Raw genomic sequence first — 19,660 nt, 5'->3', positions numbered from 1 at the left:
TTAATATTGTAACACTTATATATATATATATATATATAATAATGATCGTTATAATCCATTTTATTTTGAAAATAAAACAAGAAAAAAGGAGAAAAAGATTTTGTTAGAAGAGTAAAGGAAGAAAGTAAAAGGGATAGACTTGAAGAAAAAGGACGAATATATGATAATGTTCTTTTGTAGCTTAGGATCTCTTCCATTTCCATTTTCTAAATCGGATAAAATGGTTGTTCAACGTTGCAAATGATAGAGACCCATATGAATTTTACCCAAAACAAACAAAAATTCAGCTTCAATTCGATTCCCCTATGAATCAACTATGAAATCTCCACCTCGAAATCCATCATAGATATATATATATATATATATATATATATATCCAACCGCATCGTTTAGTCAAGCTCAAGCCCAACTTGCTAAAGCGGCCGGGTTATAACTGGCAGTTTGGTTAAAAATAAATGCTTATGCACCAAATTCCAAAAGCGTTCTAAAACCGTAGTTTCAACAATCATGCAGGGGTATAAACGCCTTTCCACAGGCCAGCTCAAATAATTAATAAGGCGCCGGAGGCTCAGCATCTATTAGAATATTCGAATATCCGAACGGAATAATCCCATTCATGCAGCGGATATCCTTCCAAGTTCCACCGCATAGGACCCACAATGCCACGCGGGCCGACTTTGTTGATGACGTGGGATTATTAACGGATGATGTTTAGGACCCTAATCAAGCAATAAGCGTACGACACGTGTCGCTGGCAAGCTTGGCTCCCTATCGAATGCTTGTCCAAATCAGGACAATTAAAAAACAACGAGTATGAAAATGCGAAGGCACGCAGAAATTTCTCGTTGTTCCCGTTGTTTCGGACTCTTATTAATTCAGGGGGCTTAATAAGCATCATTGTATCATTGCATTTTATTGATAAGCCGTACCCCACTATTAGTGTTTTGGCAATTTGTATGTTATTATTGTTTTCCTCTTTTTTATTATTCTTTTTTTATTTTTGTGTTTTGGCAATTTGTATGTTGTATTTTATTTTAAAATTTTATTTTTATCTAATTTTAAATCTAAAAATATTTAATTTTTTTGAAATTTTAATTTAAATAAAATATAATTAAATACAATATTTTAAATAATAAAACCATAAACATAAAACAGAAAAATAAAAACTTTATTTTTTTATTTTTTAAAATTAGTAAAAACAAATTATGATATTAGTATAATGTCGTATTAACGTAGTTGGCGTTATCAAATCCAGATGAGATTAGAGTCATAGCCTATGCGAACCTTACCAGAGCTTTTGTACATTTTCAGTTTACCTATGAGAGATCCAGTTTCAAAAGCTTATTTGATAGACTTTTTCGGTATAATCACCTAAAAAAGAGCTTAAAGAAAGGCTTGGACCACTTAATTTAAGAAAATTAGCCGGTAGACCGGAGAGGTGTCGCTTAAGGGCACAGAGAGACTTCGAATGCTAGGTATTTTTAAGCTTTATTATCGAGACTTGTAACTGGATCCTAGTGCCTCTCTCATTAAGAGAACTTTATTTGATGGTAAAATTAATATGTTAGTGAATTAAACTAAAATTTTAAAACTTCAAAGTTTAATTCAAACAATTTCAAATTTAATATTTTATATTATTAATCAGCAATTAATCTCTTTTTTTTTTTTTTTCTTTTTTGCTAACAATCTGCTGAACACTATTATTATCTCTTTATTCTTCCCATAAATTTAAATTCCACGTGCTTTTGCAATTGTGGGCAATTGAGTTTTTTTATGGCTATTTTGATTACAAACAATCGAATTTTTAAATTATTGATATCTTTTAATCATGAGTATGATTAAATATCAAATTTAATAAAAACTAATTTCATATGCAATCATACATTTCTTATTAATATAGCTGTTACATTTCTTTGATAAGCACGTGTAATTTATTTATTTTTTTTGGATCCCGTTTATTCGTAGTGTTATTGATTTCTCGTTGCCGTATTTTATCCACTTTTAATCCATTTAAAACAGTTTAATTGACAATAAACTATAGTGATAGGTAATTTGCAGATCTAATAATAAAATATTTTCTTGAATTCATTTAAAAAAAAAAAACTTATTCACTCTTAAAATTTTGAGAATTTTTAAGAGGATTAATTAGTAAATTTCCTAGTAAGTTTTTTTTTTTTTTTTTCTAATTTAAAACAAATCTGATTAGTCAGGTTTAAAAATTAATGTTGAAAACGGATGCTTAACGCGGATGCTGAAAGCTGTCGAGATAATTAGTTGAACAAATTGCGTGCTTTTTTTCTTTTTGGCTGAAACTGGGAACAAATTGCGTGTTGATGGAAGGTCGGTTATGTGGAATTATTTGCACACAGCCAATTCCCCGCATCAACAATTTGGACCTTCATTGATTAAAAATAAAATAAAATTGTTGGTCCTTGGATGCGGTGAAGCGCCAGATGGGCTTGGTTTTCCATTGACGAAACAACAAAAATATGAGATATGTCACATCATCCTTTGAAGTGACTATATAAATATTTTTATTTTTTATTTTTTTACTTTTTAAATGGATTTTTGAAGTCATATATCAATATTTTATTAATTATTTATCAAATTTTCTCTCGCCTAATAATAGAATGATGTACATATTTATTAAAATTGTTCTACATGTATCATTGGACAGATAACAACTAAGAGATTCTAAGAAGATTGAGATTGGGAAATTAAAAACCATAGCCCTCATTGGTATATTATATATTCTTATTCTTCTGCTCTGTTTTGCTTTGCATTTTTCGGTTTTATTTTTTCATTTTTTTAATCAAAAAAAATATTGTGTTAGTTCAGTTAAAACTTATTTGCTACAGTCAAAGCCAAAATAGACTTTTTCTTGCTACAGGCAAGCCAAAACAGACTTTTTCTTTTTTTTCTTTCCATTTTTTTTAAAAAAATAATGAGCCAACAAAGACTTTTGCTTTTTAAGCAAGCCAATACAAACTTGAATGCTACGAAAATGTTTAATTATTGTTAATTTGATGACAGACCTATTGCAAATAAAAATATTATTTGGTAACATAGGCCTAATGAATGGAGTTTGCTTGGCTGATTGGACTGGGTCAGAACATAAATGCTTTGTCAATTTTTGCAGGCCCAATATGGCCATCAAACATTTTTTTCTGCTTCTTTTTATCTCTCATCCATTTGGTTCGTTTTCCTACTCACTCACCCAAAAAAAAAATAATAATAATAATTAATTTTCCCACAATCACGCTTAATTGCAATTTTTGATCTTTCTTTTTCTTCCGTTTTCACGGTGATATATAAGAATTGAATAAATTTTTAGCACTAGTTTGTATCATTGTTACTAATGGTGATAGCTATTTTTCAATTTTATTCTGTATTTTTTAAAAAAAAAAATCGGTTTCAAAGATAGAACTCTCAATGTATAAATAATTAGGAAATTATGTAACTAAAAATATACATTACGACTTTCATAGGGTTGTGGCAACAATTTGTTCTATGGAAATCTTTGGTGTTCTGAAATTGCTGGTAGGAGAATGCATTTCAGCCTCTGGGTAGGCATGCAATAGCGGTGTCTATATTTGGAGCAAAAGTATGATGTTCCCAAACATTTTTCTTTAACATGAAAATTAAGAAAAGAAAATCAAATTTGACATTTTGTATTATTACTTAGTTCCAGATCAGTTTCATTATTTGAAGAAAATCAGAGTTCCTCTTTTAGCTGTGTGAATGTTGTTCTTTCTTTCTTTTTATTTATTTATTTATAATTTGTTCATTCTTTCTTTTTATTTATTTATTTATAATTTTCCTTTTATTTTATTATTTTTTTATGAATTTATAATTCTCCTCTTGGATGTTCAAGTCTCCAGGCTTCTTTTGTCGCCTACCTCATCGATCATTTCTTCAATACCAAGTTAAGGTACAAGCAAGGGCCAACATCTACTATCAACCTTACGTTTGGCCTCAAAGTCCATTGTAATAATATTGTATACATAATATAACATCTATGTTAATAGAAATGTTATAGTGTGCTACCTCATCCATTTTAGAAAAATTATCTATGTTAATGCTTGTTCATTACTTTTTTGTGGTTTATAGAGATTAACGAATTTGAAGCTAATGTTATGTTGGTTTGGTTAATATTGGGTTAGCCGGTGGAAGATAAACAAGGAAACATCTTTCTTCTCGTATAACAAGTGCATGGAAGAAGCGGTAAGTTTATCTTGCTACCTCAACCTTAGTTTCTTTTCCATAAATATAAAAACCATATTATATATTAACTAATCTAACAAAACAACTCAACTACTTATTAAGATATTAACTAATCTAACAAAACAACTCAACTACTTATTAAGGTTTTTTTTTTTTTTTTTTTTTTTTTTTTTTTTTTTTTCTTTTTAAGTTGATTGTACTTTATCATCCTATATTTTGGTCCTATATTTTGGTGTGATTGCACATTAAAAGCTTAGAGTTAAACCATTCTATATTAGACTTTAGTTTACAATATTTTTTTTTCCGATTTTTTGCATTAGTCCAGTTCATTAATTGGTTAACAAAAATATTAAAAATTAAAAAAAAAATTAACTATTTTTCTCAATTTGCAAGCAAAATTAGAAAAAAAATTTGATTAATTAATTAATGACAAAACTAATCAATTTTTATATTTGATGTTAGTCAATTTGAAATTTAATTTAGAAACTAGATTAATATAAAACAAATTACGAATTAAAAGGCCCAGTGTCAAACATTTTAGATTCGAGATTTCATTTTACAATCTAGCCAAATATAGTTACTAAAATCTAATTATCCTTTATTTTTTTTGAAAAAAAATAATTTGTTTTCTGTTTGATATATATTTTATATGCGCATACACAGATTGGGCTATTCCCTAATGTTGGTCAGCCTAATCAGGCCCCTTTCCAGTATAACTAATGTCTGATCCAGTAAATGAACTAGTTATTATAGTCTAGTTTAATTTCGGAATTTGGTACTCTAAGAATTGAACAAAGTTTCTATTTTTCAATAAATGCATTAAATTATAAACCCGTCATAACGAAAATAAGCAGGCAAAATATATAATGTGGGTCTGGAGGGTTCTATCTGGTTACTGTTGTGGTTCTCTGACCACTTTAGAGAAGAAATATGAGAAGAAAATAAAAGAATTCTATTAATCTCTTAAAAATAGAATACAAAAATAAAAACTTCTCTCATGGAGGATTCTCTCTTGGAACCTCTCTCTGCACTCTCCAATTCTCTCTGGAATTGCTCACTCTTCTCTCAAGTTCTCTCTGGAACTTAAACAACTCTCTCTCTTGGAGTTTTCTCTTGCTCTCTTGGCTTGATTTTCATGGAACGGGAAGGAGCCTATTTATAGGCAAGCATGGCCACAATCTTCAACAACTTAGCCCACAATTGTTGATCGGTGCAGCATGTCAACAATGGTGGCTGTGGTTGGTGCGGTTGGTGTGGTTGGTGAGGTTGTGGGTTGGTGCGGCTGGACTTCACAATTCTCCCCCTCCAGCCGCATTTAAAACTGATGGTCATCTGCCATCTATTCCAGCTATGTCTCTGCATAGCTTCAGCTTCTCTTGAGCAACAACTTTTGTTAGCATATCTGCTGGATTCTCTTTTGTGTGGATCTTCATCAGTTTCAGCAACTGTTGATCTATTACTTCGCGTATCCAATGATAGCGGATGTCAATGTGCTTTGTACGGGAATGATACATTGAGTTTTTGCTCAAATCCATGGCACTTTGGTTATCACAATGTATCTTGTAGTCTTCTTGCTTGATGCCCAATTCTGTGAGAAAACGCTTTAACCACAACATTTCCTTACCCGCTTCCGCTGCGGCAATGTACTCTGCTTCAGTAGTGGATAAAGCAACACACTTCTGCAATCTTGACTGCCATGACACAGCTCCCCCTGCAAAAGTGTAGAGATAACCTGATGTAGACTTTCTATTATCAGGGTCTCCGGCCATATCTGCATCTGTATAGCCTTCTAAGATTGGATCACCTCCCCCGTAGCACAAGCACAGCTTCGATGTACCTTTAAGATACCTGAGAATCCATTTGACTGCTTCCCAGTGTTTCTTTCCAGGATTTGAAAGAAATCTGCTCACAACACCTACTGCATGAGCAATGTCTGGTCTGGTACATACCATTGCATACATCAGACTTCCTACCGCTGAAGAATATGGTACTGAAACCATCTCCTCTATCTCTTCTTTGGATGAGGGGCACATTCTCTTACTCAACTTAAAATGATTTGCAAGTGGAATGCTGACCGGTTTGGCTTTATCCATGTTGAATCTCTTTATCACCCGTTCAACATACTTCTCTTGAGATAGCCATAACCTTCTATTCTTCCTGTCTCGGATTATTTGCATTCCCAAAATTTGTTGAGCTGGTCCTAAGTCTTTCATATCAAAAGACTTAGACAATTCTTTCTTCAGCTGACTAATCTTCATTGCATCTTGTCCAACGATCAACATGTCGTCCACATATAGCAAAAGTGCAATGAAGTTTCCACCTGAAAATTTTTTAATATAAACACACTGGTCTGCTGCAGTCCTTTTATAGCCTTGACTCACCATAAACGAGTCAAACTTCTTGTACCATTGTCTTGGTGCTTGCTTGAGGCCATACAAGCTCTTCTTTAGCTTGCATACGAGGTTTTCTTTCCCTGAAACCTCAAATCCTTCTGGCTGCTCCATGTAGATTTCTTCATGTAAATCACCGTGAAGAAATGCTGTCTTCACATCCATCTGCTCAAGCTCTAGGTTTAGACTTGCTACTAAACCAAAAATGACTCGAATTGAAGTCATTTTTACCACTGGTGAAAAAATCTCATCAAAGTCAATTCCTTTCTTCTGAAGAAATCCTTTGACCACCAATCGGGCTTTGTGTTTCACCACCCTTCCGCTGCCATCTTTCTTGAGCTTGAACACCCATTTATTCTTTAGTGCCTTCTTTCCTGTTGGAAGCTCAACCAACTCATAAGTATGATTTTTCTGCAAGGATTCCATCTCATCTTGCATTGCTTGCAGCCACTTTTCCTTCTCTTGATGAGAAACAGCTTCCTGGAAACTCTCTGGCTCCCCTTCTTCAGTAAGCAGAATATACTCAGATTCTGAAAATCTCTTTGATGGAATTCGGCCTCGCTCAGATCTCCGAACTTGTAAACCACTGGTTTCAGGAGGTGTACCATCATCTGACCGCTGTGATGGCCCTGCAGCTGCTTGAGAGGATTGAGTCTCCCCCTGCTCATTATCCCCTTCTTCCTCCTGGTCTGCTTCTGGTATATCTTCATGCACCTCATTATCCTCTGTGGCTATTTGTGCTGGTGCTGGATTAGGACAAGAATTCTCGGCACTAGAACTATAATTAGGAGACATTCTGGGCTTTTCAATGTCTTCCATTTTCTGGTTTTCTTGGAATACTACATCCCTGCTTCTAATAACCTTCTTGGTTTTCGGGTCCCAAAACCTGTATCCGAATTCTTCGTCTCCATATCCTATAAAGATGCATGGAGTAGATCTTGCATCGAGCTTCTGTCTGAGCTCCTTGGATACATGTACATAAGCTATACAACCAAATACTCTTAAATGAGAGTAGGAGGGAATCTTACCCGACCACATTTTCTCCGGAATATCAAAATTCAACGGTACTGACGGTGATCTGTTGATTAAGTAGCAGGCGGCACGAACAGCTTCTCCCCAGAATGGCTTTGGCAGCTTAGCCATACTGAGCATACTTCTGACCTTTTCCATAATGGTTCGGTTCATTCTTTCGGCTATTCCATTATGTTGTGGGGTGCGAGGGACCGTCTTCTCATGTCGAATGCCGTGTCTTCTGCAGTAGGCATCGAACTCCTTGGAAGTATACTCGCCTCCATTATCTGAGCGGAGACATTTCAGCTTCTTTCCTGTTTCACGCTCTACCATGGTATGAAACAGTTTGAAGTAATCCAATACCTGGTCCTTTGTCTTCAAGAAATATATCCACACCTTCCGTGAAGCATCATCAATGAAGGTCAGGAAATACTTGTTGCCACCTAATGATTCCACCTCCATGGGACCACAAACATCAGAGTGCACCAGACTAAGCAACTCTGATCTTCTTAATGCAGAGGAACTGAAAGAGACTCTATGTTGCTTACCAAACAAGCAGTGATTACAAGGATCTAGCACAGCATCCTTGCAAACAGTGATAAGCTTCTTCCTTGCCAAAGTGGACAATCCTTTTTCACTCATGTGACCGAGTCTCTGGTGCCACAGATTTTGAGACGCCTCTCCTTCTGCAATATTGAGGCTGTCTGCACATATCTTCACATGAGTCTTGTACAACGTTCCACAAATATGTCCTCGGGCGACAACTATGGCACCTTTCGTCATTTTCCATGTGCCTTTGCTGAAGTAGTTGTCATAGCCTTGCTTGTCTAAGGCTGCTCCCGAAAGTAGATTAAGCCGAAGGTTTGGAACATGACGGACATCCTTCAAAGTGATTGTACAACCAATATTCGTTTTTATCTGAATATCACCAGTTCCCATAATCTTTGCGAAACTGGAATTTCCCATCTTTACCGTACCAAAGTCTCCTGCTTTGTACGTTTTAAAGAAATCTCTGTGTGGAGTGACATGGTAGGATGCTGCAGTATCGACTACCCACTCAACATCTTGGGTTGATATATGAAGGCATGTCTCTTCTTCGGTGGAGCAGAGCGCCACTTCTCCTGTACAAGTGACTAGTGTCTCTCCATCCTTCTTCGGCTGATTACCTTGGAGTCTCTGCTCTCTCAACAACTTTCTGCAGTTCTTCTTCATGTGACCCTCCAGGCCACAATGATAGCACTTATACGATGATTTTCTGCCGTCTGTAGATCTGCCTCTGCTCTTGCTCCTGCCTCTCCCCCTATCTCGACCACCTCTTTGCTGTCTTCCTCTCTCTGTGACGAGGGCATGTGACTGATCCATGCCAATGTCCTTTCTCCTGGCCTCTTCATTAAATAGGGCATCCTTAACCATAGACAGAGTAAGTTTGCCATTCGGGGCCGAATTGCTGAGAGAGACTACCAATATCTCCCAACTGTCTGGAAGAGAGCTTAGAAGTAGGAGGGCCTGATCCTCATCCCCTAGTTGGTAATCCACAGCAGATAGTTGATTTACCAAGCTCTGGAACTCACTGGTATGCTCGGCTACAGAAGTTCCACTCTGTAATGTTAGATGTACCAATCGCTTAAGCAACAGGGCTTTGTTCCGAGCAGTCTTGGCCTGGTACATGTCCTCCAATTTTGTCCAGAGGGCATATGCATCCGTTTCCTTCGCTACATGATGGAAGACACTGTGGTCGATCCATTGCCTGATCTGACCGATCGTTTTCTTGTTTAATTTCTTCCATTCTGCTACTTTGCTGGGATCGGGGTTTACGCCTTTAGCTTCTATAGGATCAAACAGATCCTTACAATTGAGGAGATCTTCCATCCGAGGTCTCCAAAGTGTATAATTTGTGGCAGTGAGCTTAACCATAGCTCCCGAAGATGATTCTTCCATTGACATTATGGCTTGACCAAAATTGGAGCTGAATTTGGCAAAACGGAGTTAACCGTTGCGTCCGGAACGGCCGAAAATGGTGGACTTGACTCTTCCGGGGTCAAAATATAATTACCAGAAATTTTAGGGCAAAACTGTAATTTCACAAAATTTCTGGGTCAACCTGCAAATACAGAAACTTCAGGGGTCAATCTGTAATTTCCAATAGTTCAGGGGCTTCACCGTAATTTCAGAAAACTACAGGGGTCACTCTGTAATTTCCAATAATTCAGGGCTGTTCCGTAATTTCCGAAACTTCAGGGGCTGTTCCGTAATTTCAGAAAATATTGCTGACGTGGCAGATGGTGCTGACGTGGCACCACGTGGCAGATGACGTGGCGACACGTGGCAGATGACGTGTCGGCTGGCGTGGCAGATGACGTGGCAGGTGTGCTGACGTGGCTGCTGACGTGGTCGTCTTCAACCTCCAGACGGCGCGTGCGGCGCGTGGGCGCGTGAACAGTTGCAGAAAAATTTCAGTCGGCGCGTGCGGGCGCGTGAGACGTCCGTTTTCTTTCCGGCGAGCTTCGTTGTTCTCCTCTCGTCGGGTACTTTCACCTGGAATTGTCAAATTAATTATTTGAGCAACTTTCCGAAACACCAACTTGAAGAACAGTAGCTTTGTTTCTTCAAATTTTGGACCCAAGCTCTCGACCTGGAGCTCTGATACCACTTGTTGTGGTTCTCTGACCACTTTAGAGAAGAAATATGAGAAGAAAATAAAAGAATTCTATTAATCTCTTAAAAATAGAATACAAAAATAAAAACTTCTCTCATGGAGGATTCTCTCTTGGAACCTCTCTCTGCACTCTCCAATTCTCTCTGGAATTGCTCACTCTTCTCTCAAGTTCTCTCTGGAACTTAAACAACTCTCTCTCTTGGAGTTTTCTCTTGCTCTCTCGGCTTGATTTTCATGGAACGGGAAGGAGCCTATTTATAGGCAAGCATGGCCACAATCTTCAACAACTTAGCCCACAATTGTTGATCGGTGCAGCATGTCAACAATGGTGGCTGTCAACAATGATGGCTGTGGTTGGTGCGGTTGGTGTGGTTGGTGAGGTTGTGGGTTGGTGCGGCTGGACTTCACAGTTACCGGGTTTGATTTTGAAGTACAGCTGTTAGTATATATTATTCCTGTTCTATGTCTAGGTAACGCATGCGATACATGTGTCTATGTGAAGCATACTATATATGATTCTCAATTTTAAGTAGTAATTCTTAAGCTTATTTAGATGTCAGAAACCGAAAGGGCCAAAAAAAAAAGAGGGAGAGAAGAGAAATATATGTGTATATATATATATATATATATATGAAACTCTCTTTTGTGTCTCCTTGTAATTTTTTTTTTTCCATCCGAATTTTTCTTTTAGCCAAACACTACTAGAAATTATTCTTTTTTCTAGTTTCCTCACTAAAATCCCACCTCCAAACATATAGAATAAATCATTATGTACCAAATTAGAAAAATGCAGAATCGGTGGCTACCAGGAGGCGATCTTTTTTTTTTTTTTTCCTTTTTTTTTTTTTTTTTTTTGTTTGTTTTTGTGGGTAAATTCCAATTCCACTTGTTGTGATAGTACAAAATTATTATAAAACCGCCATGTGTAAACTCGTCAAGTTTATCACTTTATTCCTTTTAGCATTCCATTTATTATAATTTGAAGGTTTCCTATTCTCTTTTAGATGAGTTTCCTTTTTTCTTTTCCTAATCAATTTCAATTTTCACTTTTTCTTTGTCACGTATTATTTTGATCTATCTTTTACTTGGGCATGCGTTCTTCTATTGCTTCTCCATTCATCAACTCGATCACAATGATTAAGAGAAAACGTACATATGAAGAGGCTATGGAATTGGAACCTCCAGCTTTCTCACACCTTCCAAACGAGTTGACCACTGAAATCTTGGCTCGGGTTGCTTCCTCTTCTCAAATTGATTACTTCAATACCAAAATATGGTACGCAAGAATTAATTTTAATTAATTTGTCTACGTTGCTCTCTATCTTGTCTTTATTAACGTGTGTTTATTAAATTATATACAAGAAAAACCAACAATTTTTTTTAATGTTTTCAAAAAAAAAAAAAAAAATCTCCAAGAAAGTATTGACAACTAATAACCTAAGTAATTTTAGTATTTGATTTAAGGTACCGAAAGTAAACAGCTCTTGATTAGTTAAGTTTTGTGATAAAAGGACTGCGTGTGTATTTGCATCGTTTTTGGTTTTAATCTACCATTTTTCATTTTTCATTTTTTTTTTTTTTTTTTTGGTTTTTTGCAGCTGTAAATTTTTTAATAAGGTTGGTGAAGATGACTATGTTTATCGGCATATGTCGCTAGGCAAATTGAAGCATATTGCATGGGAGAGACGGAATGAAGCAAAAATCTTTTATAACACCTGCAAGAAAAGTGGACATCCAGAAGTATTGTATGAAGAAGGAGTGGTATGTATATCATAACTTGATAATTTTGTCAAATTTTTTTTTTAACATATATATATATATATATATATATAAAATTGAAATTTTAATATTTATTTTCTAATATTAAGTATAAAATTTTCAGATGGAATATTTCAATGTTAAGTCAAAAACAGCAAATTCAGGACTAGATCTTCTAAAAAGAGCTGCAAATTTAGGACACCAAGGAGCTTCTTACATATTGGGGATCATCCTTATTTGCAGTGGAGAAGAACGCAAGGGAATAAAATTGCTTTCCAGTATTAAAACAAAAAGTGAATTGAAAGAATGCCGAAGCAAATTATGTGAAGTATTAAGTACAATGTGGATTCACAAACGACGTAGATTTGTTCTACAACCTGTCCTACTTTATTGTCCGATCCAACATATAACAAAGAAAAATACAGGATGGACAAGTGAATGGTGCGAAGAAGATGAACATGAAAGTTGTAACAGATGCATATGGAATCAAGAAATCATTTACGTATGCAATCTGTAATGTTTTGTCTTGCTATATTAAAGCAATAGTAAGTTAGAAAGACTCCTAATATTTAGTATATTTTTATAAAATGTCAAATATTATTTTTATATTTATACAGAGTTATGTATGTTATTTGTCCTTTCACGCACGGGTTTTGCCTGTAACATGTGCCTTGTTCTTTAATATGAAAAGTTTTAAAAATAAAATAAAATAACAGATCAAATTTTAATTAGGTTTGGGTATGAAGAAAACTAGAGTTCCTCTTTTAGCTGTCTGATTTTTGCTCTTTCTTTTCTTTTTCTTATTTATTTAATTATTTATGGTTCTCCTTTTTTTTTGGGATACATGAATTTATAATTCTGCTATTGGATGCTCAAGTCTCTAGCTTTTTTTGCTGCCTCTTCATCGATTTATCATTTCTTCAATGCCAAGTTAAAGTACAAGCCACGGCCGACGTCTACTAGTGCCTGTAGCATGACTATGCATTTATTTATGTAAAGTTTGTGTTAATACTTATTCATCTCAATTTATCTGGTAGTAATTAACGAATGATGCATAGGATTGACTAAATTTTGGATCAGCACACGGGATATAAAACGTGCATGGAAGAGGTGGTAATTTTATCTTGCCATCTCAATCTTACGTTCCTTTTTCCATGTATGTATATATATATATATATATAAACCATGACTATATGTTAATTAATGTAAAAAAACAACTCCATTAATTTCAAAAAGTTCCCTTAGAAAATTTCAATTGGTGATAATCCAAATCCGAGTTTAAGATCTGTTGCATAATTTCCCCTCCTCAATTTATCAATAAATAAAACTTATTTTAAAAAAATACTTACTAAATTTTTCTCTCACATATATGTATTTATATTGGATGAGACTACGGTGCGAACTGTTCGTATACGGATTGCTTTAAAATCGACATATGTTAAAAAAAAACATCAATTTTGCTGTTACATATACAGAATAAAATCGATATATATATTTTTTAAAACATTCATTTTAATGCAGATTCACATATTTTAATGCAGATTCACATACGGACAGAGCACACTATAGAACTATCATATATATATATATATATATATATATATATATGTTTTTGCCATGCGTGTGTGTAGATTTATTTGTGGGGTATATAACTACTCTGAGTCTCCATATTGGGCTATTGCATAGCTTTGGTTGGCTTAATCAGGCCATTTTTAAAACAACTAATGTTTGATCCAGCATATTAACTAGCTGTTATGGTTGCTTAATTTCCTTTGGCTATTTGTGTGTGTGTGTGTGTATATATATATATATTAAGCAATTTTTATATTTATTTGTACATACAAATAAAATAAAAATCTTTTTTTTTTAAAAAAAAATTCATTAATTATAAGCCATCAAAATATAAACAAGGAAAATTTGTATACTACGTAATTCTTAATTTTAAGTATAACTGTAAAGCTTACAAAAGTGCATTCAATCAATATTTTAATATATTTTTGTGGCATTAAAAAGTCAAGCAAAATTATAAGATATTTAATCTGAAATTTTACCCTTTTTAAAAGTCACACATGTGCAATTTAGATTTTAAAAAAAATTTAAAAAGTCAAAAAAAATCATAAAATATTCAATCTGTTTAAATTTTTTAACAAGATTTATAGAAGTATTTAAAATATCAAATGACTCTTATAAGACTTCTTTAAAGTCAAGGATTTTAGTTGGCAAATAAAAATCTAAATATTTGCTTAGAGATTGTCTTCTAATCTACCCCAAAAAGCCTATGATAAAGTGAATTGGTTTGTGTTACTTCAAATTCTGCAAAAATCTGGGTTCTCAAAAACAGTGGCGTTCCTTGTTCAGCACTGTGTATCCTCTGTTTCTATGAGTTTACCGTTGAATGGGAGCATTTTTGGTGATATTCCCATGGAAAGAGGAATCAAACAGGGGATCCCTTGTCTCCCTTTCTGCTTGTCCTCTTTGCAGAACTTTTATCTAGAATGTTATATAAGATGAAAACCGAGAGAAGCATTAATAGGGATAAGATTGGCAGGGGAGGACCTGTTTTGCAGGGCCAACAGTGCATAAGTGAACAAGGTTGTTAAACAGTATTTGTAGATGGACAGATCAAATCTTTTAAGACTTCCAAATCTGGTTGTTTCTTCTTCAAAAATGTGCAACCAGCTCGAAGAGCTGAGATAAAGGGGGATATTTAGCACGAAGAAGCTCAGCAAAGATTCAAAGTATCTTGGGAACAATCTTTTCGTAGGAAGTTACAAGGTTGCTGGTTGCTGCCTTCGATGATTTAAATAAGAAAATTGAAAGAAGATTGCAAGGGTGGAAGTCCAAACTTCTCTCTCAAGCTGGAAAGGTGACTCTGGTTAATCATTCTGTGTCTTTAATCCCAATTTATGCGATGTCTTTTCTTTAGAATGGGATTCAGGACGGCAGGGAGAGATAAAGTTTGTCTCCCGAAAAAAAAGTGGTGGGCTCAGGTTTAGAAAAAATTTTGAAATGAATAAGGCGATGCTTTGCAAATTGCAATGGTTTCTGGCGTTGGACACAGATAACTTTTGGGTAAGAACCTTGAAAGCCAAAGTATTTCCCCTTTTTTCTCCTTCTTGAATTGCGGGAAAATGACAAATTGTTCCTGGCTTTGATCTGGTCTCTTGAGTATTAGATGTTAGCTCTCTAAGGGGCTCTGCTTTAAAGTTGGAAGAGGCAACAACATCAACATTTGTGAAGACCCTTGAAACGCAGACAATCCAAATTTTAAACCTGTCGCTAATCCCATTTGTGATAATCTTTTGTTTGGAATGGTTTGAGTCTTTGCTGCGTGAGGATGGTAGCTGGAATTTTCATCTGTTGGAACATCTTTTTTGACCAGCAGACAATCCACAACATTAATGTTTTAGGTCAAGTTGAAAGGGGAGGATAAATTGATCTGGGTTGGAAACAAGTCTGGGTACTTAATTCTATGTTAAATCCTGGTATTGGCTTAATAATTGGAAGAATGTGGAGATTTCTAAATGGTGGAGGTTCATGTGGTAAAGTAATAACATATGCAAGAACTAAATTCTTTATCTGGAAGTTGGCCAATTCGGATCTGCGAACTTGCTGCAACCTAGCAAAGAGAGAGGAGTTTCTGTGGAGAACATGGATTACCAAAACAGTGATGTCCACTTGTTTTTTGAATGCCACATTGCTAAGCTGCTTTGGTTTGCATCGCCGTAGAACATTAGATGGAGTGGGGTGCAAGGCAACAATGTGATGTCCTATCTTAGCATCATCGTTGATTCGGGAAATACTCTTCCGGTTTTGAAAGATGATGAAACGATTATTTTTCTCTTCAGCGTTCTCATTCTTGAGCATATTTGGTTTCTTCGAAACAAGATTGTTCATATGGAGCAGATTAATAAGGATGTAGAGTTTATTCAAAGCTTAACAAACCATAGGTCTTACTCTTTGCATTGGTCAGCGGAGGACCTTTGCATGCTATAAGAGTTGTGTAATTATTTTCTTTGCATTTCTTTTTCGTGGTGTCCCCAAAAACTCGAATAGGCTTGTCCATATCCTTGGTTAAATGGGCAAACCAGCCAAGCCGTAACGGGATCGTTTTGACTATACCTGACAATTCGGGTTAATGGGTCGTGTTCGTGTCAACCCGTTTAATAATCGTGTCAAAAATGCCTAACCCGAACACGACCCATTTATTAATCGTGTCAGGTACTTAAAACACTAACCCGACCTGTTTATAAACAGGTCAACACGACACGACCCGTTTAACACGATTATTTTAACGGATCGTGTTGACCTATTAACCCGTTAACCTGAAATTGACCTATTAACCCGAAAACTAACCTATTAACCCGTTAACCCGAAAATTAACCTATTAACCCGAAAATTTTTTTATTTTTTTTTTATTTTTATGTTTTTGTTTTATTAAAGATGTATTTTTTGTTTTTAAAAAATTAGTAATAGAAAATTATTTTTATAAAATTTTTAATTTATAATATTTTTTAGTTATTAAATATTATATTAGTGATAAAATATTAATTTAAAATTAAATTTAAATGGGTTGTAATAGGTATATAATCGTGTCGGGTTGAAACTGACACGTTTAATAAATGGGTCGTAACGGGTCAATTTCGAGTTAAACAGGTCAACCCGAAAATGACACGATTAATAATCGTGTTAAACGGGTTGACCCGATTATGACCCAAACCCATTTATAATAAACCCAAACCTATTTATTCCGTGTCGTTTTCGAGTCATGTCGCCGTGTCATGATCCAAATTGCCAGGTCTAGTTTTGACCCTTATCATATTTTCAGGGACTAGTTTTTGTATGAATCAGTAGAAGGTCATTGAGCCTATTTCCTGACTCTCGGCGTTTCTTTTGCTTGCCCCCTTTGGTTTTAATGAACTCCTGATTTCATTAAAAATAAATAAATAAAATGTCACACATTATACATATAAGTGTGCTATATTTCTTTTTCAATTTTTAATTTTTGCTTTAATAAAACCTGATCATGCAAATTAAAAAGTATTTTTTGTCATTTCAATAATAAAAATAATATATGTAGAATATTAATAATAAATAAATATGGTTAATTTGTGACAATTATTTTTAAGCATTGTTTTATATCCTCTTTATTTTATACCTTTTAATTTCAATATAATTCTATTTATTAGTACGAAAGAAGAATAAACAGAAACTTTTATTTTTGTTTTTCCTATAAGAGAGTAACGTGAATTTTATTGATCATAACAAATGCTTATTCCTTTTTTATAATAATTAGAAGATCTATTTCAATCCACCATTTTTCTTTTGTATATTCATGGGCCTATTTGAAAAATATTTTTTTTTCATGGAAGTCTAAAAATTATACAAATTACAGATTTAAAAGTCTTTAGAAAAACAAAGAAAATCATCAAGTCTATAAAAATCCATCAGAAGTAAACCATTCAAAAAGTCAATAACAAAATCCATATTAGAAGAATTGCTTTTGAGTATTAAAACAAATACGAAATTAGAAGAATATCAAAACATATTAGACAAAAAATCGAGAAATCATTTATGCATGCAACATACAATGCACGATTCCATTATACCTAGAAAAAAACTCCCAAAAATATTTTTCATACTGCTTTTGTAGTTGAATTTTCTTTCACAAATTCATCTTCCCTTTGTAAACCTTCTTAAGGTGATTTTTTATAATGACAAACTACCATTAATATAGAGTTAAAAAAAAAAAATCAATGAAATTTTTATAATTGTAAATTAAATTAAGATATACGAATAAACAAATTCAGAAATTACTTTGTCAAAAGTTTGCACTTCATTTTACAAATATATTTACTTATAAAATAACTCATAAGAATAATGTTTAATATAAATTGAGGCAAGTTGGTCTAATTCATCTTCTATCATATTTATACAGAATTACTATACGACACAACTTCTGTAATAATTTATCATATATATATGGCTGTTGTCCTTCCGGATGTTCTGTTTCTGTCCATGTCATTACTACGCATATATATATATATATATATATATATAATCCAAATTTAATCCCATACTTAAAACAAACCCACTCTGATTAATGTATTATTATGAAACTAAACATAGAGTTAACACTTATCTTTGTTAGCAAACTCGGACCGAATGAAAAACCGACCAACAGAATTTAAAAGCTTTACATTAAGTCCAAAAACCATTCAGATAATCCACGTACTATTTTGCTAGAAAGACACTGCAAAAAGGTTAAACCAAAAATAGACACATTACAGCCAATTTTACTCAACATTAATGTGGAGCACATCGGACCTTTCGTCTTCCTTGACCTTAGGCACCAGAACCTTCAGCACACCGTTCTTCATCTCAGCTTTGATCTGATCGGTCCTGTACAGCTTCTCTGGCAAATCAATCCTGCTTGTGTACCTTCTTCCACTTTCTTCCTCACCTTCTTCTTTTCCACCTTCGCCTTTGATGATCAGAGTGTTCTGCTCCACTGATACCCTCACATCCTCTTTTCCAAGTCCAGGCATGTCGACTCGGAGATGCAGAGCATCATCTGTCTCCTTCGCATCCCAGCCGCGGCGTAGTCCTCCACCGACGCCGCGAGAAGCAGAGACGAAAGGATTTTCCATGAATTGGTCCATTAGATTCAGGACCTGGCTCAGACTCCTTGTCGGTGAGAATGGATCAAAAACATCTGCTCAATTGATAAAACAAGAAATTCAGATCACAATTTACTGAACATAATTCACCACTGAAAAATCCAGTACATAATACATAAAATCGAAATCAAAATCTTTCCCTTCAAAGAATCGATTCGAGAAAACAAATATTAACATAACTAGCTAAGTAAATATTAACAGAACTAGCTACGAAACAGAGTATAAAGGGAACAGAATTGTGCAGAATTTCGAAATTTTCTTATTAGGGAAACAAAAACCAAAAAAGCTTGGAAGAGATGGCATCGAACGAGAAGACGACTACCTGAGAGGAAATCGTCGCGACTGCCACGACCGCTATAAGGAGAACGACCGGGGCTGCGATCGACGTCGATGCGACGCTCGACATCAACAGCGTCATCGTCGTAGTTGCGCACAGCATTGGTGTTGAAGTATCTGGAAGCATCCGATCGGATTGAAGCAATAGGGCGGATCGGAGCGAAAAGAGATTTAGGGAGGAGATTGGAGGAGACGAGGCGCTTGAGAGCAAGTGAGGACGCCATTGAAAATGATCTTAGTAGCTTGACGCGCACGCAAAAAGAAGATTGGGAACAGTAGAGATTGAGATTTCTTGATTTTTTCTGTAATCTGCCGCCTTACGCCGAATATAGAGAAGGGTTTAGGGTGCTTTTATAGTGCAGAGTGGTGACTGGAAGGGTGTGGAAGATCCGAGAGAGAAACATTGAGGGAAGATTCTAGAAGTCGAAATTCGTTATGGATAATTCTCGATTGACACTTCAGCAAATCCAAGAGATATTTTGACAAAAAAAATAACATTACTTTTTCCTTTATTTTTTTCATTATGAAACTAATACTTTTGATTTTTTGGGGACCCACTGTCGTGGTTGGTACTCTCCGTGTTTGATTTTATGGGACATGCCTAT

The 19,660-nt window shown here is 34.8% G+C and overlaps 2 protein-coding genes across 9 annotated transcripts; one reads left to right on the top strand and one right to left on the bottom strand.

Annotated features, from left to right (window-relative positions):
- The first annotated feature begins 3,461 nt into the window (after positions 1–3,461).
- Positions 3,462–12,651, top strand: LOC107414325 (uncharacterized). 7 transcript variants are annotated; one of them, XM_025071545.3, is made up of 6 exons: positions 3,462–3,604; positions 3,875–3,931; positions 4,164–4,224; positions 11,424–11,557; positions 11,880–12,042; positions 12,164–12,651. In XM_025071545.3, exons 3-6 carry the CDS (start codon positions 4,213–4,215, stop codon positions 12,554–12,556), a joined length of 702 nt encoding a protein of 233 aa, XP_024927313.1. In that variant the 5' UTR covers positions 3,462–3,604; positions 3,875–3,931; positions 4,164–4,212; the 3' UTR covers positions 12,557–12,651. The 7 variants fall into 7 exon arrangements, with proteins under 7 accessions (XP_024927313.1, XP_024927314.1, XP_048325515.1 ...); XM_025071546.3 differs by having other exon boundaries at positions 4,111–4,224; XM_048469558.2 differs by having other exon boundaries at positions 3,875–3,987.
- A 5,468-nt stretch (positions 12,652–18,119) lies between these two features.
- LOC107414306 (heat shock 22 kDa protein, mitochondrial) lies at positions 18,120–19,427 on the bottom strand. Of its 2 annotated transcripts, none has more exons than XM_016022419.4 (2): positions 19,039–19,427; positions 18,120–18,754 (listed from the first exon to the last, which is right to left on the bottom strand). In XM_016022419.4, the coding sequence occupies exons 1-2, from the start codon at positions 19,277–19,279 to the stop codon at positions 18,336–18,338; spliced, it is 660 nt and encodes a 219-aa protein (XP_015877905.1). In that variant the 5' UTR covers positions 19,280–19,427; the 3' UTR covers positions 18,120–18,335. The 2 variants fall into 2 exon arrangements, with proteins under 2 accessions (XP_015877905.1, XP_015877906.1); XM_016022420.4 differs by having other exon boundaries at positions 19,042–19,415.
- Positions 19,428–19,660: the final 233 nt, after the last annotated feature.

Source organism: Ziziphus jujuba, chromosome 8 (genome assembly GCF_031755915.1).
Source record: "Ziziphus jujuba cultivar Dongzao chromosome 8, ASM3175591v1".
NCBI lineage: Eukaryota > Viridiplantae > Streptophyta > Magnoliopsida > Rosales > Rhamnaceae > Ziziphus > Ziziphus jujuba.
The sequence above is the reverse complement of the archived record's forward strand: the minus strand, read 5'-3'. Positions and strand labels throughout refer to the sequence as shown.

What these genes read in the sequence shown, in the direction of transcription:
- LOC107414306 (XM_016022419.4), bottom strand. Translation starts at nt 19,279, where the DNA reads ATGGCGTCCTCACTTGCTCTCAAGCGCCTCGTCTCCTCCAATCTCCTC. An exon ending in CGACGATTTCCTCTCAGGTA is followed by an intron (nt 18,755 to 19,038) that starts GTCGTCTTCTCG and finishes TCAATTGAGCAG; the next exon opens with ATGTTTTTGATCCATTCTCA.
- LOC107414325 (XM_025071544.3), top strand. Translation starts at nt 11,373, where the DNA reads ATGCGTTCTTCTATTGCTTCTCCATTCATCAACTCGATCACAATGATT. An exon ending in TACTTCAATACCAAAATATG is followed by an intron (nt 11,558 to 11,879) that starts GTACGCAAGAAT and finishes GGTTTTTTGCAG; the next exon opens with CTGTAAATTTTTTAATAAGG. An exon ending in TATTGTATGAAGAAGGAGTG is followed by an intron (nt 12,043 to 12,163) that starts GTATGTATATCA and finishes TAAAATTTTCAG; the next exon opens with ATGGAATATTTCAATGTTAA.